General features: G+C 39.8%; 1 protein-coding gene across 1 annotated transcript in view; it reads left to right on the top strand.

The window, feature by feature from the left end:
* Positions 1 to 15,546, top strand: part of LOC139465028 (uncharacterized) — a 34,327-nt gene extending 18,781 nt beyond the window's left edge. Inside the window, exons 9-23 of the mRNA XM_071246697.1 lie at positions 325 to 1,000; positions 1,824 to 1,989; positions 2,731 to 2,842; positions 3,378 to 3,578; positions 4,334 to 4,370; positions 5,600 to 5,866; positions 6,826 to 6,882; positions 7,719 to 7,888; positions 8,737 to 8,932; positions 10,057 to 10,176; positions 11,135 to 11,289; positions 12,067 to 12,186; positions 13,035 to 13,149; positions 14,243 to 14,336; positions 15,116 to 15,546. Of these exons, the coding sequence (XP_071102798.1) occupies positions 325 to 1,000; positions 1,824 to 1,989; positions 2,731 to 2,842; positions 3,378 to 3,578; positions 4,334 to 4,370; positions 5,600 to 5,866; positions 6,826 to 6,882; positions 7,719 to 7,888; positions 8,737 to 8,932; positions 10,057 to 10,176; positions 11,135 to 11,289; positions 12,067 to 12,186; positions 13,035 to 13,149; positions 14,243 to 14,336; positions 15,116 to 15,251 (2,622 nt within the window). The 3' untranslated portion in view covers positions 15,252 to 15,546. The remainder of the gene's footprint in view (positions 1 to 324; positions 1,001 to 1,823; positions 1,990 to 2,730; positions 2,843 to 3,377; positions 3,579 to 4,333; positions 4,371 to 5,599; positions 5,867 to 6,825; positions 6,883 to 7,718; positions 7,889 to 8,736; positions 8,933 to 10,056; positions 10,177 to 11,134; positions 11,290 to 12,066; positions 12,187 to 13,034; positions 13,150 to 14,242; positions 14,337 to 15,115) is intronic.
* Positions 15,547 to 27,145: the final 11,599 nt, after the last annotated feature.

Genomic DNA, 27,145 nt, shown 5'->3' with positions numbered 1-27,145 from the left:
TAAGTGACATTGAAAACATATATGTAAAAAATATCAGTAAGGGTACAAATGAATTGCGAAAATGTTTGTTTGGGGGGCATGTAATATCATAGAGTTTATTCTCTTCCGATATTGACCTACTGTCAAGATATGCCGAAACATGTTGACAGACTAGGCGCGATGATGAAAAAGCTTTCAAGAACTATTCCACATTTGTGACAGTTTGGATCAGCTAATCTGTAAATCAAGTAATTTAATGAACCCAAATCAAATAACTGAACCCTTACTTCATTTTAGTTCTCAGGAAGTGGATGACTTGTATGCGTTAACTTTTTCCTTTAATAGCACCCTATCACAATGGCATGGGGTGGCTGGACTGATGCCAGATCCGGTATGGACAAATACACATGGGAAGCCTTCAAACTTGAACCCACTGGGAACGGAAGCTTGACAGAAGTAGACAAACTGAGACCTGTTGTTCACAGACAAGTTGACCACACCGATCCCATCGTATACCCTCTTCCCTATGCTCCCACAAGACCAGGGATGTATTCCTTCATTCTTGAAGCCATGGACAAGGCCAATAACTCTGTATACATGAGAAGGTTTGCACTGTACGACAAAGAGTCAGAAGTGACCACTGATCCAAACCATGCCCTGTTCATATCATCTGCTGTACAAGACAAGGGCTTCCAGTGGATGACCGATGCCTCCAAGCCACTAGTGATCAACTGGCAAAACCATTTTCTCAATTATGTCCATGACAGTGGTAAATTCCTCAACACCATCCTCCCCTTTAAGGTAAAGGTTGTAGAAAACCAAGAAATCTACAAGGAAGTGCCTTATGAAAATGATGATCATGATGGCAGAAGAACCACAGCAGCTATCCCCAATGTACGTGGCATTGTCAGGTTTGAGTGGACACGTGCTGTTAATAAGACTGGAGGCAGAACGCTACATACACCGCCCAACTGGAATGATGTCTCTGGTCTGAACACAACAATGCAGTCGTCATTCTTTGGTTCGTATTCTGTTATGCTGTTATTTGTAAAGTCTGAGACCGCCTCCGTGGTCTAGTGGTAGAGCGTCCGCCCGGAGAGCGGAAGGTCCGGGGTTCTATCATACCAAAAGACTTTAAAAGATAGTACTTGTTGTTACCCTGTCTGGCGCCCGGCATTAAGGGGCTAAAACAAGGACTGGTTGGCTCGGAGTCAGTATACTGTGTCTGAGTGGGGTATTCATGTTAAACTGTGGCATGGTATCTCAGTGTGCTAGCACTATAAATCGGCATTAGTCCGGACTAGTACAAGCAGCCACACACACACACACACACGTGCATGCACGTCGCTATATAAGTGCAATAATCTTGGACGCGACGTTAAACCCAATTTCACCTCACCTCACCTTGTAAAGTCTGACAAATGGTACTTGGACCATTATGTCAAATAGTGAGATATCTGATCGAATAACCAGAAAAAGAGATATTATTACAGTTGGCTCCGATAAAAATAAACTTTCGCAAGGCAAGACATACGATCAACCTGTTTATTTGGCAAGAAAAGACCCATTTGTGTTTTATTATATATTTTCTGCCTGAACCTGGTCTGCTAAGAGTGAAGGGTCATGGGTTGGCCGTATTGGCGTCCTTCAGTGTGTGTGATTAAACAAAAAGGTAACTGATACTTATTAAAAAGATAATTCACTCAACTCACTGAACTGAAAAAACTTCGTTTCCTGATTTCATAACAACAATATATGCGAGATTTTAAATTTCAGCAGGACGTTGTCTGTATAACTGTTGCTAAAACTCATTACCATTGCACTATCTGTGTCTTGTACTCTAGGCAATGTTACCAGCGGAAGCACCGTTACTGTGTGGATCAGAGCCAGGGACATCCTCGATAACACGAAAGTGGACTCGACAAGTGTAACTTACGACTTTACTCCACCACTCATCAATGGGATGACATTCCAGAAGAACGAGAGATCCAACGTTCACTTCAGCTCTGGGTAAAAAAAAAACAGATCTAGTAACCTGGGTTGATTGGGGAATGTCAGTTGATAGTCCTATATGCTTGAGTTTGATCTTTCAAAAGTTATAGATTCCAATTATAGATTGTATCCCTTTTGTAGACCTATTGAGGAGTAAGAGATCCATTTGGTGTTAAAAAACCCAACATATTTTGTAATGTATAATTTGTTAATTTCTTTGGCATTTTACTCAAAATACTAAAAAAATCCTTTCCTGTGGAAATATATCAAAGAAGAAAAGACTTTACGTTAGTTACTAATTTATATATACTAACTCTGTGAGGTTTGCACTGTTCGACAAAATGAGTGAGTTGGGTTTAAACGTCTGAGACCTGCATCACTTCGGGCTTTCCTCCCGCATTAAGCTGACACGCCGTGATATAACTGGAATAATGTTAAAAGCGGCGTTAAACCCAACTCACTCACCAGTGCATCATGGTCACTCTTTGTTTGTTTGCTTGTTTGTTGCCCCCCCCCCCCCCCCCAACACACACACACACAAGGGGCCATCCTCACGGGAATGATGTTAACTCCAAGGGTGATGTGTACGTGTAATGTATTGATCAGACTTATAAATGTCCATTGTTGAAGTGTATTTCACGAAGAACAGTGATTTGTGCAATGCAGTTAGTACTGTAATATATAAATTTATATTTCATAATGACACCACTGCAGACTTTTTTTATTTTCAAACAAGAAATTCTCTGTTCGTTTCACTAGATTAATGGTGACCGCACGCGATGCCGAAAGCGGAATCGACCATATTGAGCTCAAGGTCTTCAATAATGAAGACCTACTGAATACGAAGAATGTAACGATTAGATCCGTCAGTGTGAGTGAGGTCTTTGTATTATTGGACATAGTAACTGTACTTGTCTAATTTATATGGGAATAAATGGAACGTTTAACAAACATGTCATGACATAATGGAACATCAGTTAACACTGATTTCCTCAAGCAGGCCCGGAAGAGATTCTGTGAAGGGTTGCAAAATGTGAATACTGTCAAGGGCCAGTCTGCATGAACAGGGACTATGCATGCACTACTTCCTAGCGCATGGCACGTTCCTTGTCCCCACAGGGATCAGGGTGTTGCTCTTAAGTAATTGGACAAAAGTTCGTTTTAAGCATGAGATTTGCTGTTGGTGCTACAATAAACAAATCGCAATAATTAAATAAACTTTTAAGATTGAAAGTCTGATTGAAATATTTATCTATGCATGACATGGTAAATGCATAGGGTATAGAACAAAAAGGAAATACAAATATGATTTGGACACATTTTGCATCATCAGAGTGTCTCCAACCTCATCTTTACATCTTAATTATCTGTTTTCTACATCCATGTTGTTTTGCACCTGCTTTCAGCCGCATGCCTGCACAGACAGAGAACATGACTGTTACTGCCCTAACGCCCTGAACGTGTGTTACAAACGAATCAGCAAAGTCTACATCAGCAACTGCTGGCTTATGGTGGCCAAGAACGCCCTCAAAACCGCCGAGGTTCGGCTGCATGTACGTGTTGTCAACAGGGCGGGGCTGAAGTCAGCCAACTACGAGGAACAAGTGGTGAGTAGCTATATGACACTGCCACTAACGCTTTTCTTACATTGAGAGAGTGGGCGAGTTATTTAAATACCACAGTCAGCAAAATAACTCTATAACAGCGTTGTGCATCTTCCCCACCTACGGGCGTTAACTGACTACAAAAGTCTAGTTTCCACCCTTGCCAAACTAGGTGTTCGGCAACCCATGCTTTCCGTAAAAGGCGACTATATATGCTTGTCGTAAGAGGCGACTAACGGGATCGGGTGGTCAGGCTCGCTGACTTAGTTGATGCATGTCTTCGATCCCAAATGCGTGGATTGATGTTCATGATGTCAATCACTGGATGGTCTGGTCCAGGCACCATGATTTACGAACCACCGTCATTAAGCTGGAATATCATATGGCAGAGCACTTTGCATCAAGCTCAGATGGAATGCGTGGGTATGGAGCTTGCATCACGCGTTGAGTCGCTCTTAACGTATAGTAAATCAGTAGTTCGCTTAACAAGAACGGCTCGGTCACGGTGCTTAATACTATTTTCTCCACATTTTAGTAATATTCTTGCCTCTGTATTGACTGAGGCTTCATAACCACTTGAAGATCTTTGCGAGTTAGTACTGGTTTTCAGCAAACCATGCTTATCGTAAGAGGCGACTAACGGATCGGGTACGAGGCTCGCTGACTGAGGCGATAAACAACATTCACTCATTCACATTACCTACGACACTACTCGTGATCCAAACTGGTACTCACAACCTGATAATTTCTGTTCAAAGGTGACGAATTTGTTGGAGCTAAACGGCACCACGTCCTGTAAGTAATGTTATGAAATATGCTATTTTTGTTCTGATACAAAGCCTCATTGTTTCCGAATAAGGATGCTTGGGTCAAGCAGTGATGTCAGTCACAAAAATGTTTCCCAAACTCTGTTTCCATAACGACCAGGTCACTGGACTTTCCTGCTTCCTCTTTTCCCCACTAAGCAGAAACCTAATTCAACATAAAAAACAACGGTAGCGGCATATTTAGCAAGGAAAGTAATATGCGTGTCGTAAGGGGCGACTAACGGGATCGGGTGGTCAGGCTCGCTGACTTGGTTGATTCATGTCATCGATCTCAATTGCGTGGATCGATGCTCATGATGTCAATCACTGGATTTTCTGGTCCAGACTCGATTATTTACAGACCGCCGTCATATAGCTGGAATATTGCTGAGTGCGGCGTTAAACAACAAACAAACAAACAAACAAACAAGAAGCAAGGAAAGATCATTCTTCCCGGAAAATCCGAGTGTTGGATGCAAACCAGATACCTTATTACGAAACCAAACTTTGCTTATCAATCGAAAACAAAATTGATCACAAGGTATGCAACAAACACTTGCAAACAAGTAGTGGAGGGTGCGACCGGTAGAGCAGGACATGCTTACCCTTTTCCTGGACACCCTCGTCATCACTGATTTTCAGTGATCCTTTCATTTAATTTCCATCACTGTTTCGCCCTTTGTGCCCAGTGGAATCTGTTTCGGCAGAGAGTTAGGACTGATTCTTCTCTGGCGTTGACGTTTTGAATTTAAATGACGCCAACGGTGATGAGAAACAACTCAATACCATTTCATGACCTTATCCACTGGCATATGGATTAGTTTAACTTTTCACTTTAGTCACTTTTCCATATTTTGTAAGCCCTTCCAGGCCACTGACCTTTCAATGATGATGATGATGATGATTATTATTATTATTATTATTATTCATGCGCATAGATATCTTTCAACCAAACTATTATTATTGTTGTTGTTGTTATTATTATTATTCATGCGAATATATATCTTATAACCAAATTATTGTAATACATTTTCAGTTTTTGAATACATGGTATTGCACACTTGCCCCACGCCTTTCAATCACTTCAAATGTATTAGAGACTGACTTGTGGCGTACTTAATACATTTTGTTGTAAAATGGGCAAAATATGATCTTGCCAAGTAGCAGTGAAGCTGCAGTGAAGCTGCAGTGAAGTGAACTCATTTGATCTTTCCACAGATTTAGCACCTTCAAACGTAAGGACCAAACGACTGACTGCAACATCTGTTCGTGTACAGTGGGATCACGCCCCTACTTGCCACGAACGCACAGTTATAACAATCACCTACCACACGGAATCCGGGCCACGCCATGTCGTCACCGTGTTCAAAGACGATACATCGTATGACCTCACTGGCCTTGAACAAAACAAAGCATACAAGGTCATGGTGACAGCAGGGTATGGCACAGAACAGAGTACTGCTAACGTTGCATCATTCGCCACAGGTACATACATACGAGTCTATATATAGGTATTGGGCCGTTTGCATGAATACTCTACGAAAATTCTAAGAAATATCTCAATTTGCCCAAAATAATTAGGTGAGGACAGTGGAGTTTAACGTCACGTCCAAGATTATTGCACTTATGTGTGTGTGTGTGTGTGTGTGTGTGTGTGTGTGTGTGTGTGTGTGTGTGTTTGCATTAGTCCAGACAGATGCTGATTTATAGTGCTAGCCGACTGAGATACCATGCCGCAGTTTAACATGAATACCCCACTCAGACACAGTATTCTGACTCCGAGTCGATGAGTCCCTTTAAGCCGATCGCCAGACAGGGTAGCAACAAGTACGAAGCGGCCGGTGATCGAACCCCGGACCTTTCGCTCTCCCCAAAAAATTAAAAGGATTTAAATTATTGTATTCATAAACGCTCTTTCAGTTATGTTCAAAGAGTAACTGTTAGAGGCACTCTTAGAGGAAATATCCAATCGCATCTTAAAGCAAAACCAGTGTTATTCATAGAAATGTTGGTACTCCTTGACTTTGGAGGAAACATTATATATAAAGTGATGCGTCATGTGACTCAATGACAAACGCACGTTCAGAAACTGAAGAAGATCATAACTGTGATGCGGAAAGAGCCATGATCACGTCAGCAACAAATCTAGAATCAGAACAAACCATCAAACGTTTTTGGAATGCTCAAGGCCACTCTTCGCAGTAATTTAGGTTAGAATTGGTCTTCAGAAACCCATGCTTGTTGTAAGAGACGACTAACGGGATAAGGTTGGCTCGCTGACTTGATTGATACATGTCATCGTATTCCAATTGCTCATGATGTATATCACTGTATTGTCTGGTCCAGACTCGATTATTTACAGATCGCCGTCATATAGATGGAATATTACTGAGTGCGGCGTTAAACACAAAACAAACAAACAAATTATAAGTAATAATTTTCAGCGGAGGACACGACTTCTGCAGCTCTAAGTGCGGGGGTTGTAGCCGGAATCATCGTAGGTGAGTAGAGAGGACTTTACACCTGTGCGGATTCCAGCTTGGAATAGATCCCCAGCCTACATGTATTCTTGAAAATGTATCGGGTGGTCAGGCCTTTATGACTTTTCGATGGCATGTTATCGTACCCAACGGCGTGGGACGTTGTTCATAATATCAATCACTATTTTGTGTGGTCCTGATTATTTACAGGTCGCCGTCCCACAGCTGGAATATTGCTGAGTGCGGTCTTAATGAACAATAAAACATACTTTCGTCTTATGCATCATGTATACTCGTATGTAAACTGCGATGTTCTCATTTTGAACATATTATGTAAGGTGCACGAAACTTTTATCTTTGAGAATTTAAAGTGTACATTTCAAAGTTTTAAATTCAAATTCTGTCTCTTAATTTAGTAAATCAGTCCTGTTGCCAATGCCTGTAATTTTCATAGAAAGATCGTTCTATTTCATCACGATTAGCATTAAGACGTTATAAAGCTGTAATGTCTGTCTTGAAAAATAGTTAAATGTGTTTTAAAATCAGTATTGATAAATTAAGAATTAAGAATTTTTACATATCACACTATTTGCTCTTACGGCGGAAGGTTAGACGCTTGTCGTTAAAGCAGTTGCTCTACAAGCAAGGAGATCTGGGATAGGTTCCCATTTGGATACAACGATAAAGTTTATTTTCACGTATGACATCGCCACTCATGAAAATATGAAATTTCTCAGGTCACTCATTCAGATAAACGTTTTTTTGACAAGATTAGCCAAATATCCTCGATATATTTCGCCATCAGTGTATTGCTACCTCTGCTAGCCTTGTAATGATCAACTGTGTTCTCTTGCTAGTACTCCTGATAATACTGGCAGTCCTTGGAGTCGGGTTCTTCTTGTGGCGGACGGGAAGAATGTCGACACTGATCAAAGGACGTCAGAAGAGGTACGCTGAACGTGAGGATCACGTGGCAGGAACGGTGACCAATAATCTTGGCCCTCACAAGGACAGGGCGTGTTTCGAGGTAGGCATCAATTATCACTGACACACACATGTTGTGAATAGAATATAAATGTATTAATGTCATAGACGTATATGTCTGGACAAGCAAAATATAAATAAATATGTTATTATGACTTTAACGGAGGTCAAGAGTTCTTTCAATAAAGACAAATTGATAGCCTTGTATTCGTGTTAATGTTTTGTGTAAGGCAACTGTGTAATGGGACAGCATATTTATTATCCTGCCCTTCAGCGAAAAATGCCAATATATCTACATTTTCCATGAAAGGGTGAAACCATTAATGTCATATGTTTTCGGTCACGGTCTCGAAACACGTCCAATTTTCCGTCATAGGGGGCCATTTTTAGAGCATACGGGAGAAGAAGAGGCATAGGCTTGGATTGAAGTCTTTTTAAGCTAATTAGACCAAAGTTGTATAGTCTTCAAATGAGATGGCCATGGTATTTCACACGCCGAGATCGGCTCTTGATCATGACAGGGCTTGCTTCTTTTTACGCCACACTCAGACATGTTCCAGCTGTCCCACGATGGCCTGGTCATGATCCTATCTGCCAAGTCACCGTATCTAATTACCCGATCTTTGTGAGTTGACTCTTTCGGCCAGGATTACTGGGACCAATTCTAACCTGGATCCCCTCGGGTTTCAAACACTTTATGATGTGATGGGAATCTGCAAAACGGGGACGTCGATCGTTCCTAGTACTTATGCTTTCAGTCACTGTCTTGTTATGGTCTAGATTCGATTATATCCTTGCCGTCGCCATGTAGCTAGTATAATGCTGACCGCTGCTCAGCATTCACACACTGTATTTGTCAATTTTGATCAATGTTTGCAATGTCCATTCTAGAACAAAACGTACAGTCCCGAGGAGGACATCTACCTCTACGGCGGCATGACGTTCACGACGAAGCAGCCATGGTACATCTCGAAAGATCAGCTGACACTGATGGAGGAGATCCAAACCGGAAGATTTGCGCGGATTTTCAAGGCTGCTTACAAGACTGGCAGAAAATCGCGCGAGGTTGCGGCCAAAGCTCTGAAAGGTAACCACAATATAGAGGAATAGCCTGTCTTGACAGTAGCATATACCTTTGATGTATTTATATCTATTTCGGGTTCAACATAGTTCGCTCATGTACATTTGAGCATTGCATATACCATTTTTGCACCATCAGTCTAGAAGCTGGAATATGACACTTGAGTTTTGGAGATTTTAGATATAACCTTCATAAAATCGTTGACCTTTTTGAAGGAGGTTTAAACACCTTGGCCAGTTGATCGGGATGATACTTAAGTAGCCTATTTCCCAGTTAGAATAGGTCTTTAGCAACCCATGCTTGCCGTAAAAGGCGACTGTGCTTGTCGTTTGGTTGTTGTTTTACGCCGCACTAAGCATTATTCCTGCTATATGACGGCGGTCTGTAAATAATCGAGTCTGGACCAGACAATCTAGTGATTTATATCATGAGCATCGATCCACGCAACTGGGATCGATGACATGTATCGACCAAGTCAGCGAACCTTTTTTTGACTACTCGATCCCGTTAGTCGCCTCTTACAAGCACAGTCGCCTTTTGCGGCAAGCATGGGTTGCTGAACACCTACTCTACCCCGGATCTTCACGGGCTGCTTGTCGTAAGAGGCGACTTTCGGGAACGGGTACTCATGCTCGCTAAATTGGCTGATCCTTGTCATCGTATCCCTTTTGCGTAGATCGATGCCTTGCCGTAAAAGGCGACAATGCTTGTCGTAAGAGGCGACTAAATAACGAACCCACCCAGAACATTTCGGAGAATGTGCAGACTCCCCAACACTGTAGCCTTCTGCATTAGCCAGATTGTTATAAGGGCTGTTTTCCTGGTAGCAAACCCGGGCACTCTCCCAATGTCAGTCAACAGATTTGAGGGTACCAAACCTAAGGCACCGAGAACAATGGGGAGTCGAACGACTTGGTACTTCTGATGCATGCATAACATTTCGAAGGCGAGGTCTGCATATATGCCATATTTTTCCTGAATCTTGTCAATCACATTTGTGTCAAAAGGGACAAAATTCAATGATATAAATGATTTCATGTGATTTATAAAAAAGGACAACATCAGGTTTTTTTGGCCTTGATACGTCTGAGCCTGTAAACGTGCCTATTCCAAAGTTTTTTTTATTGCAGACAGTCCTAATGAGGAAAATAATTTACTAATGATGGCCAAGATCAACTTTGCTGCCACAAAGGTCGGGGAACATCGCAACGTGCTGAAATTCATCGGTGCAGTTGTTGATAATGATGCATGTAAGTACGAGATACAACATATCAGCCTCTTCAAATACAGTCAAAAACACGAACACCGTTTAACCTGATGGAGACATAAATACATCAGGGTTGTCCAAGGATTGAAGTCGACATGATTCCGAGTTGCGTACCTTAGTCGCATTAGGATCCACAGATGTTTGGTTCAAATCTCAGACTCGCTCAGTCCCCTGCCGTTTCAGCACCATATGTATTTGTCATTTCACAAAACGTTTCGGAAACTTCTACGACTTGGCTCATCTTCCACGTTAAATTAGGCGCCATATGAATTACAGTTCAAAACGGCAAAAGACCCTTCTTGCCAATATCATGAGCAGCCATCCTTGAGCTCCACCCCTCATTATAATATTAGCGCACTTCACTTACGATTTTGTGTCAGGGACCAATTTAGGCCTGAGAATAGGACGTGAGGTTTTTTTTAAAAAAAATATTTTCCCTTAGGCTTTACCCAAAAGAATAAGTTGTTCACTAGGATGTTCCTTGTGTCCTTAGCCAAAAATATAATATTAGTCTCCTTTCACAGAAAAGATCTAGCACCCACAGCCCTTGAATATTATATAGTGGGTTCCTTAAATATAAAATAATCAGTCTTGAATATCCGAATATCTGAAAGGAAAATTCTCTGCTCTGTGTAATCTCGTAGACATGGCATTGTCACGGGGTCCACGATTACATATGAGATTTTGTGTGGAGACTAGACATTTTTTCAGCTGTAGCTGCAAAAGCTCATATTAAATAAAAACTATGAACCAGACTATTAACAGAAGCACAACACCTTGCAACAATGTGATTTTTGTGGCAGACAATATACTTTTTATAACAGCTTAACTATTTATTTAAAGGATTTTCTGGGACTGTTTGTTTTCGATAAAATCACCCCCGCCACCCCTCCAAATATCAAATGGTCGGTCCCTAATCACGTACATATCTTCTTCGTCAGTGGGCCCAGTTTTGGTGTTGGAGTACTGTGAAAATGGACCGATGGACAAGTGGCTGACCTCTCGTCGGGACAAAGTGAATCTGGAAATTCTTGAGCAGATTCAGACATTTGCCTTAGACGTTGTCCGGGGCATGGAGTATCTAGTGGGTAAAGGGGTATGTATAGACTGGACGCTGTCTGTTTTGAGGCAAATGTACGGTGCATGTAAAGACTGTCAGAGATGGAAGTATAAAGAACGTGGGTTAGTTACCTTGACTATAGCTGGCTGATTGGTATTTTTTATGATTTCATTGTACTACAAATTCTTCTAAATAATAAAACCAAACGACGCGACAAACTTTTTTATAAATAATGTTATATTTTGAAAAACAAACTATTCAGGCTATCTGTGGACATTAATGTTGCCTGAAGTGATTCACATGAAACGCGAATGTCTGGTAGGATCAAGTATATGGCGTTTATCATCTTAAAAAGCAAGAAAGTAACACCCATAGCAATATTTCTTGTGTGTAAGGTCCTCGGGGACAATACACTGACATGAGGCGGGTGGTTTTGGTAATGAGGCTGATGGGGATGAAGGTTTTCATGGAGTCACGTTCAACTGGGATTCAACCCAATAAAGAGGGCAAGTGTGGCCAGACCCGTGAAGATCCGGGGTAGAATAGGTCTTCAGCAAACCATGCTTGCCGTAAAAGTTGTTTAAGGATTAAAGGAGCTCTCCCTCACCTCAAGCTGACGCCCGTGATGTAACTGAAAAAGTGTTCAAAGCGGTGTTAAACCAAACTAGAAAGGATGACGGTAGTGCCAAAAAAGCCAGTAACTAGATGGGCGTAAGTTGAATATATATGCTCATATATCATATGATTACAATAAATAACATTTATGTATGTATTGATTGAAGCTGTTTGTATCAATTTGATGTCGTTCTATAGATTGTCCATCGCAAGCTGGCTGCTCGCAACTGTCTCTTGACCTTCACAAATGAGGTGAAGGTCGGTGGATTCGGACCATATCGCATGGAGGACGCCAGTGCAGACGAAGACTCAAAGGGGGTAAGAGACGAAATGTTGTTTACCGCCGCTGTGGTCACAATTACATCTATATTATGGCGGCCTGTGAGTCTCGACGAGGTCCCCGTTTCACAAAGCAATTGTAACAATAAGACTGTCGTAAGTTTCATTCTATAACAAGGACGTACGACAGTCGTATGGCTTTGTGAAACGGCTCCCAGGCAAATCAGTGGTTGACTGCATTCAATTTTAGCAGCGACACGTGCAATCTTGGCACCGTGACAAACGAGGGATAGGTTTTACCCACCAAGCCCTCATTAGAAGGACCTAATGACTATTAGATGTACTTGTGACTGACCTCTTCCCGCAATTTCCAAGGGGAAGTGTAGCATCTATCAAATGCTTCTGTTAAAGTATGGCATCCCAGGGAATCAAAGTTCCCTGAAGATCCGTGGTAGAAAAGGTCTTCAGCAACCCATGATTGCCCTAAAAGGCGACTATGCTTGTCTTCAGATGCGACTAACGGGATCGGGTGGTCAGGCTCGCTTACTTGGTTGATGCATGTCATCGATCCCAATTGTGTGGATCGATGCTCATGATATCAATCACTGGATTATCTGATCCAGACTCGATTATTTACAGACCGCCGACATAGAGCTGGAATATTGCCGAGTGCGGCGTTAAACAACAAACAAACAAAACAAAGTTCCCTGCATCTACGATGTAGTTACACACCATCATTTTCATTTTTGCAATAAACATCGAAGACATTTAAATAATTTCTTATTAGCTTGTCATTACTATTAAATATAAGAAAACAATATTTAACACAAAATGACATAAACCCTTACTGTCAATATGTAATTCGGCACAAATATACATTATAACAGGATCGAATCCCTGTGAAGTGGACGGCTCCAGAGTGTCTTCAGTCTCTGAAGGGAGCCAATGAGAAGAGTGACATTTGGTCCTTTGGGATCACTATGTGGGAGATCTTCAGCATGGGTATGAATACATTGCCTAATGAAAGTATGTGAGGATATGGATTCCTAAAACAACATGTGATGTTTGTGTTTCACGTTTAACGCTGCACTTTTCTAACCTGGATCCGTCATGGGTAAAAGAACTCTTTAATGATTATATTAATATTACATAATGACAGTTGCACATGAACAAAAGCTTAAATAAAAAAAAACAATTTAGTTTTAAATCCAATATTGTGTTCCTAATGGGGTACATAGGTTAATTATTCAAATCTCCAGTTGGAGAACGTTTACTTACATTATCATTAGCTGTTTGTGGATGTGATTTGGTTGTTTGTTATTTAACGCCGCAATCAGCAATATTCAGCTATATGACGGCGGTCTGTAAATAATCGAGTCTGGACCAGACAATACAGTGATTGACATCATGAGCATCAATTCACGCAATTGGGATCGATGACATGCATCAACCAAGTCAGCGAGCCTGCCCACCCGATCCCATTAGTCGCCTCTTACGACAAGCATAGTCGACTTTTATGGCAAGCATGGATTGGTGGTACGGTTGTGAGATTTATGATAAATGTTTTTTTTTATGGCCTAAGTGAAGATTTTATGCACGGTTACTATTTTCAGTGTCCCGTCCTTAAATCCTTTAGAAGTCATGGCATTTTAATAGTACATTTCAAGAGCCAGTAAACGATTTGGAAACATAAATTATTCAAAATGTCATGGAAATGTCATGGATCACTTTTTTAGCTTAAGTTTATTACACTATATTTCTCGTTAAAAATGAGCACACAAACAAAACAACCCGCTGATAGTAGTCCATAGTGATTCCAAACACTGCTTACCAGTGATATACTCTGTTGTGGCATCATCCATCAGTGTATTACAAGGACACGGGCTGGAGCTAAAACAGGAAAAGTTAAAGAGTATAAAATTCCGACCGCATACGCCCCTGTTCATTAAACAGTACTTAGGCTGGTACATATGACTGGCTAACCAATGAGGACTTCAGCTGATATATCTGAGGTCATGGAAAACATATATAAACTCACGGAATAGTCATGGAAGGTATTTGGTTTTAGTATATTCCTGCACTTTATCCCACACAGGCAAGATGCCCTACACTGACATCCGGAGCCGGGATCTGCCAGCCGACTTGAGGAATGGTTACAGACTCGCAAAGCCTGAATATGCTGAAGATATGTGAGTGATAAACGCATGTGTATTATTAGCAGTGATGTTTAATACGGCAATTATTATATTAAGTGATCATGACAATTAATGAAAATTCCAGAGGAAGCCTGTTTTGAGTGAGTTAATGTTTTTTTAACGTCAGCAAGAATTCGGCGTTATTACCGTGGCTTGTGTGTACTCGAGTCTTGGTCAGGTCAGCCTGTCGTCGACTATATGAACAACGTTAACGATCCTTGTCGGGGACGATGGCACACAATCAGCTAGGTCTCACATCCCGATAATCATTTGTCCTCTTATGAAGCATGAAGTACTTGGAGCCCTTTCCTGCCCGGTAAGGGAGGCCAAGTCGTCTAAGGCGCCGCGATTCCCTGTGCACAGTTGCGTCTCTTGCACACGCCAGTTACCTATGATTGTGGGTTCGAGTCCCGGTTCGCCCCGATTACGTTTCTAGATTTGTCAGCGCCATACCCGTGCTCGTGGGTTTCACCGAAGTGGTAAACGTCTGAGACCTGCATCACTTCGGGCTTTCCTCCCACATTAAGCTGACCCGCCGCGATAAAACTGGAATATTGTTAAAAACGGCGTTAAACCCAACTCACTCACTCTGCCCGGGAACCCGACGAAGGGAAGGAAAAACACCTTATTATGCTTCCAATATTGTGTGTAATGTAATGGAAGTGCAAATTCGGAGTGTAACGCTACGGCTGCTTTGTGAAGGGTAAATATGTAAAACAAGTTGGTGATTATTGTGAAACGAAAATATAACAGCCTGTGGTGTTATTTTTCAGTCACTACAGCATGATGCAAAGCTGCTGGGAGCAGAAGCCAGAGGCCAGGACTACCTTCGCGGATGCGCTGGGGAAACTGGAGGCGTCATTCGGCCTCAGGCCGACTTCTGGAGTTCTGTATTACTACTCCAAATAGTAAATGCAGGAATGACAGACTTTGGAAGCAACTGGAACCAATGTTTTCTCCATTATGAGAATAGAATGATCTTTTTATTTTTCATTATCTTCTAAGTACATTAGTATGTTGCTACTTATGTATCATTTAGAGTAAGTTGAGGTGATTTTACTCTCGCTATGTTTTATTTTGTTCCATATTCCGTCACATGAAAATAAGTATCCAATTAGTAAAAACAGAAACACAACTGTTTGGACAAAATGTAAACACAAGGAAGCAAAATTGAATTGTAAAAAGATTATATTTGTCAGTGAATATTGCAAAATGTTCAGTTTCACTGTTGACCAATCAAACGCTATTGTCGTTTATATCACCCATTCCGTTTAATATAATTGGATATAATACATGATAGGATATAATTTATTTTACTTTATTGCATATTTTATTATCGCAAACAATAAGATATACAGTAACACTTGTCCAGCATCTTCACCACAGAAGATGTTTTGCACCGGAAGAAATATATTCAAAGTACCTTTACTTATTGTAAAATAGTGTAAATCGCTTCACAAGGGTAAGTAACTGTGGAATATGCGACATTTACAGGCCTACATATTTGTTGCAAATATAACACCAACCAGCCTTAACATACATTTGTCTTATTACAAATTACCTTTCGTAAAATTGTGTCTAAATGTACATACAGTTACATAAATTATCATTTGTATTTTAAAAGCGTTGTAAATTTGGTTGTTTTTCTTGAGTTGGCGTCTGTGTGTATATTACCAATTTCACATCAATTTATATATTTTTAATTTAGTCCATATAAAAAATTGCTAACATCTTAAACTCTTTCTATGTGGTTTTGTATTTATTCAAATATGTAGCTACTATCTATTTACATGACACCGAAACCATCGTTACCAAACAGAAGAGTTGCATTCCGTTTTCAATATGAGTGAGTGAGTGAGTGAGTATGGTTTTACGCCGCTTTTAGCAATATTCCAGCAATATCACGGCGGGGGACACCACAAATGGGCTTCACATTTTCAATATGAATACGGGGCTCAAGTTGTCCAGACCAGAATTCCGTTTGTCGTGTCAGGATCTGCTGACACTGGGTTCGAATCTACATGACCTACTTTACTGGGGCATGTCCTCCTACATTACGCTAACCCATCGTGATGTAACTGATATGCTGTTCAAAGCAGCCTTATTATTAATTACCAATATAATATTAATAATTTCCACTAGTATCCTCAAAGTGTAATAAAATAAAGTTGGGTAAATAAAGTCAATGGTCTTCACAGGGAGCACCGATTTTGCAAGAAATGTTAGTTGACACATGCATACATATGGACAAACTAAACAATAACAACAGTTGTACCTTAATTCAGTGTACTGAACATTTTTTATACTGCTTGTTGAATTCATAATAATTCAGTATACCTAAAAAGTCTCTGTAACGTGTCAACAATCATACCTTAACATATTCTCCATGGTAGCCATGTTGAAATGTCTATTTTGCATAATATACAACCATTTATTTAAAATGTATAAACATAAAGGGAAATGTATTTTGGAGTCTCCTGAAACCACACTGTTGGCCAAGTTGAAATTGGTTGTAATCAAATTCGCTCACAGAATTCTCGAATTGCTATATTTTAAAACAATTATCTGGGTTTTTTTCGTTTGTGGTGATAGTGTTCCAGTTAAATTATGTATGAATAACAACTTATATGCTACATATTCCGTTTTGTTCTAGTTTTTGTTTATTGTGTTGATCCCGACTATGTTACCACGTGTAACGTACGAAGTTGCTTAATAACTTATCCTTCAGTGCAGTACATTTGATTCTGTGTAACCCTTAGTTGAGTGAAGCTTTTATCATATATCTGTCCCTCCGTACATTTACCAACATCTGTCTATCTGTGTTTATCGTTTATGTACTTATGACTTATTTATCAACTGTAATGAAAGAAAATGCTCAATAACGTCTCCTTCAATAAAGTAATGTAATTTTGTGTAGTCTTTAGTTGAATAAAGATGTCCTCAAATATTGTGTTTTTTACTATTTTAAACGACGTGTCTGATTCTTTTCCGCATGGGATACCACATCTTCCCGAGGCAAGGGAGTTAACTGACTATTTAAGTCCAGTTTCCACCCTTGCCGAATTTGGCTGGAATTTCTTGGCTCGATCGTAGCGCCACCAGTGGCTATTACGAGTTATGTCCCTTTTGTCCCTCCAATTGACAATCAGATTCCACCTCTCATATAACCTGCATTTGCTTAAAATATGGCGGCGCCCAGTCAAGATGATAAGATCGATAATCAAGATCTATATTGTTAAAAGAACGGGTCTTACTTCGCATAGTGCATCAAATCACGTGAGCACCTTGATTAAAAACATGAAAGTATTTGGAAAATATTGACAACAAGTTGACGGTACACATGCTTTACAATCGACCGAAATCTGCGCGGCAGTTGACGAACTGGATGTCTATTTCGTTACGCGATTTTGAGTGGACTATACGGCAAGGATGGAAGTTAGGCTCTTTATAGTCAATTAGCTCCCTCGCCTACAGGAAGATGGGGATACCAAGTTTAACAGTTGAATGTCTGAATGAGGCACGTGCTCCATTCTTGAATTCAGGAAACAGTGTTGAAACAGACAGAAAGGTCTGTATTGTCCGATGGGTATCTCGTCCGCATTGACCAAGTAGATAAGACGCAAGTCAGATGACAGATGGAAGACCTTGAACTGTCTCTCCCTTATATGGTTCAAGGCCACCTTCGACAGATTTCTACTTCGAAGCATCTGGAACCATGTAGTTCCTGGAAGTTGATAACTGTAAACAAGTCTTTGAAGAAGTTCCTCACAGAAGAGCCGGGAGGAAAACGAAGGAGTTTATGGTTCGGACGGTGTTTTAGGCTGTAAACACTAAGGGAGGTCACTCTGTGTTTACGGGCTGCCCTGGGACGATCACCAAAGGCCAACAAAACGTATTTTACGAGAGCTTCATTAAATTATAGTTACAAAGATTTTCACTGCCCAAAGACGTATATAGTCCGTGCACTGCCACGTGATATAATGACTAAGGATGATTTGAATAATTAGTAAGCCCATTTCAGTTTCCGCCATGCTGTGATCCAAAACGGTTCACATGTACCTGAAAACCAGCGAGCGAACAAAATACTTCTTACCATCTGAACACCCGTGTAGATCCTGGTTATAATAGGTCTTCAGCAACCCATGCTTGCCGTGAGAGACACTAACGGCATCGGGTGGTCAGGCTCGTATCCCAGTTGCGTGTAATGATGCTCCTGAAGTCAATAACGGGACTGTCTGGTCAACCTCGATTATTTACAAATACTATCTGAACGGTATAATGCTATAACAACATTCGTGTGCGACTGTGTGAAACGTTATATATACGATACAGAACAAAGGCTGCGATACATTGCGAAAACCGAACATACGGTCACAGTGAAGAAATACATTCGGGTCCACTCGGCTTAATTATTCCAGCACAATACCTTGGACAATAAAGGTTAAACGTGAATCGCCAGATCACATCGCCTTTAGTTTACACGACGACAGTTGTATTACAAGTGTGTGTGGACTGTTTACGTTGTGGTACTAATACTAATATAGCAACAAAATCATTCTGGTTTCGATATGAAAAGAATAATACCTTATATTACCATACGATAATACAATAACATGTTGTCATAGATCCATATCTGACTCCAAGACACGTATTATTGATATATCATGTTCATTTATTACGCGTTTCGAATTTCACCCACGCCACTGCTTTGAGGCCATACAAACTAAGAACTTCAATTTTGAAAATATCGGTCATGGATTGTTTCATCCGAGGCTGTAATCTATCCCAGTAAGCAGATGGGTCTTGTGATAACATTGTCTCAATTTAAGTAATGATAAATAAGACAATTTAATTATTGGACAGAGACAAGAGAACTATTTTTAAAATATTTACGTCATGGAGGCTCCTCAATTTTGAAAGGATAAAGGATGAAACATTTCATTTTGTTCTGAGGTAGTTTAAAAATTAATTGTAACTGTGAATTGTACGGTAGGCTTGACCGCCTTTCTACGGATAAAATACATGCCTATCTGATACGAACATGCATCAATATAAAAGGAATTATATCAAACTTTAGCAACCTAACACTTCTCTGCAATGTGATACTGGTAGATGAACAAAACGGATTCCACTCAAAGAGAAATACACAAGAGCACATTTACAGCTTATTTACAGTGATTATTAATAGGAAACTATCAAAACAATCGACATTTGTGTGTTACATTGATGCTATGAAAGCTTTTGATAAAATTAATCGTAAATGTCTATGGTATAAACTTGGTGTAAAGGGTAATTTTCTTCAAGCAGTCCAGGCAATGTATGACGATACTTGGTCATGTGTGAGAGTAAATGATCACCACACAGACCGCTTTCCAGTAGACTCAGGTGTACGTCAAGGGTGTGTTTTATCACCAACTTTGTTCTCTGTATTTATAAATGATTTAGCTGCTGAAATTAATAGCGTACACTGTGGTATCCACCAGGACACTGACATGCTGAGTATCCTAATGTATGCTGACGATGTTGCTCTCGTAGCACCTGACGAGCACTCTTTACAGCGGATGTAGATTTTTCTTAGCAGTCGGTAGAAAGACTCCAAATTTGGCTGTCCGTGGTGAAATGAGCTGGACATCCTCATTTACAAAACCAAAAATTGAAATTCTTCGGTTCTGGCGCAGTTTGCATGCTGCAGATCAATCCCGAATGCTGAGTATTATTTGCAGATGGTCAGTAAAATTCCGTAGATCCTGGAATAATACAGTTTTCAACTACTTTGTCAGTTTACATTTACCAATTTATGATCTAAATAATATTTCTACTGAAGAGTTTAACTTGTGTAAAGTATGTCTGTTATCCTTAGACCATTCTGATTGGTTACGTGGACTCTGGAACGATACAGGCCATGTAAATGGTAATAAGTTACGTACATACAGATTATTTAAAGATTCTTTATAAGTAGAACCCTATGTCAGTTTTTTGATGAACAGATGTCAGCGCAGTATCTTAAGTAAGTTTTGCTGCGGCTCACTGCCATTAGAAATAGAATTGGGAAGATTCACCCGCCCCAAAACACCGCTTATTGAACTTATGTGTAAATTCTGTAATTGCAATGCTGTTGAGGATGAAATACACTTTTTTGCTGAATGTTCTCATTATACAAATTTACGCTATGGTTTATGGAATTTAGCTTCTCAATCAACTCCAAACTTTAAACAGATGTCCGCTGCCGATCAGACCGTGTTCTTTATGCGGAACAATAAGGTGGTCAGACCCCTAGCCGCGCTTCTTCATCACATGTATCAGCAAAGACAACTGTGTCTTTCGTCTCTACCAAGTTAGTTCAATGTATCTTAGTATCAGAATGTTCTGATAACTGGGGATAACTCATTTTTATGTATATGTATGTACTGTGATATTTCTCATTTTTACTCATATGTATGTGACGTCCTGCGTGTCTCGTAGGCCATAATGGCCGGACACTGTACAACTATTTGTGTATTTTTATTTTCACTGTTGTACAGTGTGTGACACGTAAATAAAATATTTTTCTTCTTTTCTTCTTCTCTGTGATTGTAGTCGTCTATGGAAATTTCGGGTGAACGACCTGTGCTCACTTAATATATGGATATAGTTAAAATTGCAATCGGGATCTGCCAATGGTGCTGTGCTATGTTCCAAATTATTTTACCCTTCACAACACCTGACTGATTATTTATATTTCAGTGTCCTACATTCAAAACTACAACATAGACTTAAAACCTAAACAATATCTGTGGTATTATTTCAAATTGCTTCAGTTTAACTTTATGCACACATATAATTTGACGATTTTTCATAAGTTGACATATATCATGGTGACATGCAGTTCATACCGAAATAATCTTCCAGATATGATTTTGTTTCTTAAATGCGTGTAACACGAATATGTAGTGGTAGAAACATCTGCACACAAGTTGCACGTCAAGGTCTTTACAGGGACAGCGGGTGTTATTCTTTAACCAAGGAATGTCTCCTTGTGTATGGTCTTCATTGTTAACACAGGTGATCTATCTATTGTGGCCCGATTACCCGAAGCTTGTAAATTATAGTGACGTAGTCGTCTTACTTCATTGGACAAACATATTTAAACAGAATGTTAACAGCAAAATGAGATAAAATGGCGCTCCAATTATTCTGGTCAGACTTATCATAATATCGTTACATAATTTACTGACCTCCATGTGTTGATGTTTGTCCCTGAGCGGGACAGAAGCTGCTGTTACCATTTGGCCACAATCAGTGAAAGATAGTCATTAGTACAACTGCGCGGCAGTTGACGAACTGGATGTCTATTTCGTTACGCGATTTTGAGTAGACTTTACGGCAAGGGTGGAAGTTAGGCTCTTTATAGTCAATTAGCTCCCTCGCCTACAGGAAGATGGGGATACCAAGTTTAACAGTTGAATGTCTGAATGAGGCACGTGCTCCATTCTTGAATTCAGGAAACAGTGTTGAAACAGACAGAAAGCTCTGTGTTTTCCGATGGGTATCTCGTCCGCATTGACCAAGTAGATAAGACGCAAGTCAGATGGCAGATGGAAGACCTTGAACTGTCTCTCCCTTATATGGGTACAGGCAACCTTCGACAGACTTCTACTTCGAAGCATTTGGAACCATGTAGTTCCTGGAAGTTGATAACTGTAAACAAGTCTTTGAAGAAGTTCCTCACAGAAGAGCCGGGGGGAAAACGAAGGAGTTTATGGTTCGGACGGTGTTTTAGGCTGTAAACACCAAGGGAGGTCACTCTGTGTTTACGGGCTGCCCTGGGACGATCACAAAAGGCCAACAAAACGTATTTTACGAGCGCTTCATTAAATTATAGTTACAAAGATTTTCACTGCCCAAAGACGTACATGTATATGGTCCGTGCACTGCCACATGATATTATGACAAAGGATGATTTGAATAATTATTAAGCCTGTTTCAGTTTCCGCCATGCTGTGATACAAAACGGTTCACATGTACCTGAAAACCAGCGAGCGAACAAAATACTGCTTACCATCTGAACACCCGTGTAGATCCTGGTTATAATAGGGCTTCAGCTACCCATGCTTGCCGTGAGAGACACTAACGACATCGGGTGGTCAGTCTCGTATCCCACTTGCGTGTATCGATGCTCCTGAAGTCAATAACGGGATTGTCTGATCAGCCTCGATTATTTACAAATACTATCTGAACGGTATAATGCTATAACAACATTCGTGTGCGACTGTGTGAAACGTTATATATACGATACAGAACAAAGGCTGCGATACATCGCGAAAACCGAACATACGGTCACAGTGAAGAAATACATTCGGGTCCACTCGGCTTAATTATTTCAGCACAATACCTAGGACAGCAATAAAGGTTAAACGTGAATCGCCAGATCACATCGCCTTTAGTTTACACGACGACAGTTGTATTACAAGTGTGTGTGGACTGTTTACGTTGTGGTACTAATACTAATATAGCAACAAAATCATTCTGGTTTCGATATGAAAAGAATAATACCTTATATTACCATACGATAATACAATAACATGTTGTCATAGATCCATATCTGACTCCAAGACACGTATTGATATATCATGTTCATTTATTACGCGTTTCGAATTTCACCCACGCCACTGCTTTGAGGCCATACAAACTAAGAACTTCAATTTTGAAAATATCAGTCATGGTTTGTTTCATCCGAGGCTGTAATCTATCCCAGTAAGCAGATGGGCCTTTTGATAACATTGTCTCAATTTAAGTAATGATAAATAAGACAATTTAATTATTGGACAGAGACAAGAGAACTATTTTTAAAATATTTACGTCATGGAGGCTCCTCAATTTTGAAAGGATAAGGATGAAACATTTCATTTTGTTCTGAGGTAGTTTAAAAATTAATTGTAACTGTGAATTGTACGGTAGGCTTGACCGCCTTTCTACGGATAAAATACATGCCTATCTGATACGAACATGCATCAATATAAAAGGAATTATATCAAACTTTAGCAACCTAACACTTCTCTGCAATGTGATACTGGTAGATGAACAAAACGGATTCCACTCAAAGAGAAATACACAAGAGCACATTTACAGCTTATTTACAGTGATAATTGATAGGAAACTATCAAAACAATCGACATTTGTGTGTTACATTGATGCTATGAAAGCTTTTGATAAAATTAATCGTAAATGTCTATGGTATAAACTTATGAAAATTGGTGTAAAGGGTAATTTTCTTCAAGCAGTCCAGGCAATGTATGACGATACTTGGTCATGTGTGAGAGTAAATGATCACCACACAGACCGCTTTCCAGTAGAATCAGGTGTACGTCAAGGGTGTGTTTTATCACCAACTTTGTTCTCTGTATTTATAAATGATTTAGCTGCTGAAATTAATAGCGTACACTGTGGTATCCACCAGGACACTGACATGCTGAGTATCCTAATGTATGCTGACGATGATGCTCTCGTAGCACCTGACGAGCACTCTTTACAGCGGATGTTAGATTGTGTAGCAAACTGGTGCGCACGCTGGCGCTTACTTGTCAACATCAAGAAAACTAAAGTTGTGCACTATCGCCCCAGTTACATTAAAATGTCCGATTTTGTTTTTACAATTGGGTCTGATCAGGTTGAAAGTACTCACGCTTATAAATACCTAGGTGTTTGGTTACAGGAACATCTTGATTTGAATTTTACAGTTAAAGAAATAGCTAAATCTGCAAATAGGGCACTTGGTGTTATAATTTGTAAATTCAAAGCAGCTGGTGGTTTAGCTTATAACATTTTTACAACTTTGTACAATAACTTGGTCCAGCCTATCTTATCTTATGGATCAGCAATTTGGGGAACTAAGGAATTTAGCTGTATGAATGCTGTCAAAAACCGAGCGTGTAGATTTTTCTTAGCAGTCGGTAGGAAGACTCCAAATTTGGCTGTCCGTGGTGAAATGAGCTGGACATCCTCATTTACAAAACCAAAAATTGAAATTTTTCGGTTCAGGCGCAGCTTGCATGCTGCAGATCAATCCCGAATGCAGAGTATTATTTGCAGATGGTCAGTAAAATTCCGTAGATCCTGGAATAATACAGTTTTCAACTACTTTGTCAGTTTACATTTACCAATTTATGATCTAAATAATATTTCTACTGAAGAGTTTAACTTGTGTAAAGTATGTCTGTTATCCTTAGACCATTCTGATTGATTACATGGACTCTGGAACGATACAGGCCATGTAAATGGTAATAAGTTACGTACATACAGATTATTTAAAGATTCTTCATCAGTAGAACCCTATGTCAGTTTATTGACGAACAGATGTCAGCGCAGTATATTAAGTAAGTTTTGCTGCGGCTCACTGCCATTAGAAATAGAATTGGGAAGATTCACCCGCCCCAAAACACCGCTTATTGAACTTATGTGTAAATTCTGTAATTGCAATGCTGTTGAGGATGAAATACACTTTTTTGCTGAATGTTCTCTCTATACAGATTTACGCTATGGTTTATGGAATTTAGCTTCTCAATCAACTCCAAACTTTAAACAGATGTCCGCTGCCGATCAGACCGTGTTCTTTATGCGGAACAATAAGGTGGTCAGACCCCTAGCCGCGCTTCTTCATCACATGTATCAGCGAAGACAACTGTGTCTTTCCTCTCTACCAAGTTAGTTCAATGTATCTTAGTATCAGAATGTTCTGATAACTGGGGATAACTCATTTTTATGTATATGTATGTACTGTGATATTTCTCATTTTTACTCATATGTATGTGACGTCCTGCGTGTCTCGTAGGCCATAATGGCCGGACACTGTACACACTATTTGTGTATTTTTATTTTCACTGTTGTACAGTGTGTGACACGTAAATAAAATATTTTTCTTCTTTTCTTCTTCTCTGTGATTGTAGTCGTCTATGGAAATTTCGGGTGAACGACCTGTGCTCACTTAATATATGGATATAGTTAAAATTGCAATCGGGATCTGCCAATGGTGCTGTGCTATGTTCAAATTTTGGTGTGTATGTGCGCGCGTGTAAGTGTGTTTGTTTTTGTGTGTGAGTTTACAAGAACCTTGTAAGTTTTAAAAAGGAACACGAGATTGAATAACTCTAAAAAAACACTGGGATATAATAATGATCTGTTGAGTTCATGCTGTGATACAAATCCACTGTAACAACTTACATACACACCGATAGCACAGATGCTGACATGGATTACACTTCCTATATTTGGCTAAAGTGTTGTTGTTTTTGTCCTTATGACAATATCTGTGATGTGTATTAATTATCTTGGAAACAAAATCCAGTAAAATACCTCTTGTTCCAAATTATTTTACCCTTCACAACACCTGACTGATTATTTATATTTCAGTGTCCTACATTCAAAACTACAACATAGACTTAAAACCTAAACAATATCTGTGGTATTATTTCAAATTGCTTCAGTTTAACTTTATGCACACATATAATTTGACAATTTTTCATAAGTTGACATGTATCATGGTGACATGCAGTTCATACCGAAATAATCTTCCAGATATGATTTTGTTTCTTAAATGCGTGTAACACGAATATGTAGTGGTAGAAACATCTGCACACAAGTTGCACGTCAAGGTCTTTACAGGGACAGCGGTGTTATTCTTTAACCAAGGAATGTCTCCTTGTGTATGGTCTTCATTGTTAACACATGAGATCTACCTATTGTGGCCTGATTACCCGAAGCTTGTAAATTATAGTGACGTAGTCGTCTTACTTCATTGGACAAACATATTTAAACAGAATGTTAACAGCAAAATGAGATAAAATGGCACTCAAATTATTCTGGTCAGACTGATCATGAGGTCAGTAAGTCCACAGCAAGGCTATTCCTTCCACCTCATGTCTCTCATTGCATTGGCGGTTACATAACTTCCTGACCTCCATGTGTTGATGTTTGTCTCTGAGCGGGACAGAGGCTGCTGTTACCATTTGGCCACAATCAGTGAAAGATAGTCATTAGTACAACGAGAAACAAAGTATCAGCAAGCTTTCAAGCCATATGTTTGCCATAAAGTCGGGCAAAGAAAAGTCGGGCCGGGCCAGCGGGTAATACTAAAAATGGATTGCAGAATAATAAAACGAAACGTGCATATCTAGGCAGATCTCAAATATCCGCAAACATATAGTTTTGCTCATATAATTGGGTTTGAATCAAAATGCATCTTCAACAATGTAATAAACTGATAATTATGACTACATACCGTGAGTCCTCGTCAAAAAGTCAATGTCTTGACTGTGTGTTTTCTTTGATGAGAATGATTCTCACCGACCTTAGCGTGTAGGGGTGTGATGTCCTGGGCAGGAAACGACAGTGTTTTGACTACCCTTTTTCATTAATTAACGTGTTTAGGCATCCCTAATTAACCTTTACTCATTCATGTTAAACCAACACAGGATGTTTTCTGGAAGTGGATATTCGCGAATGTCGTAAGGCTGACACGACACGTGTTAATAACTGTCCTAGCACTTCTAAAGTTCCTAACATTCTTTATATCTAAAGACTAGTATCATATCTAATTATTTATCTCTATCAGAAGTGTTTGGCTTGTGTTGGGTCCGACTTGGCCCGGGCGGTCAAAATCTACTGTGTGTTTAAAGTAGATTTTGACCGCCCGGGCATTACCGTGACATTATAAAGTGGTGTATTGGTAGATATAACACTAATCTATTGCTGTAAACACATTTGAAGCTTTAAGATACATCTGTGTGTTTAAAGTTGAATTGAAAGCCCGACTCCCTTAGTGGACTACA

This window comes from Haliotis cracherodii, unplaced genomic scaffold, assembly GCF_022045235.1.
Source record: "Haliotis cracherodii isolate W230 unplaced genomic scaffold, xgHalCrac1.p SCAF_17, whole genome shotgun sequence".
NCBI lineage: Eukaryota > Metazoa > Mollusca > Gastropoda > Lepetellida > Haliotidae > Haliotis > Haliotis cracherodii.
This window is presented reverse-complemented; position numbering and strand designations above follow the sequence as displayed.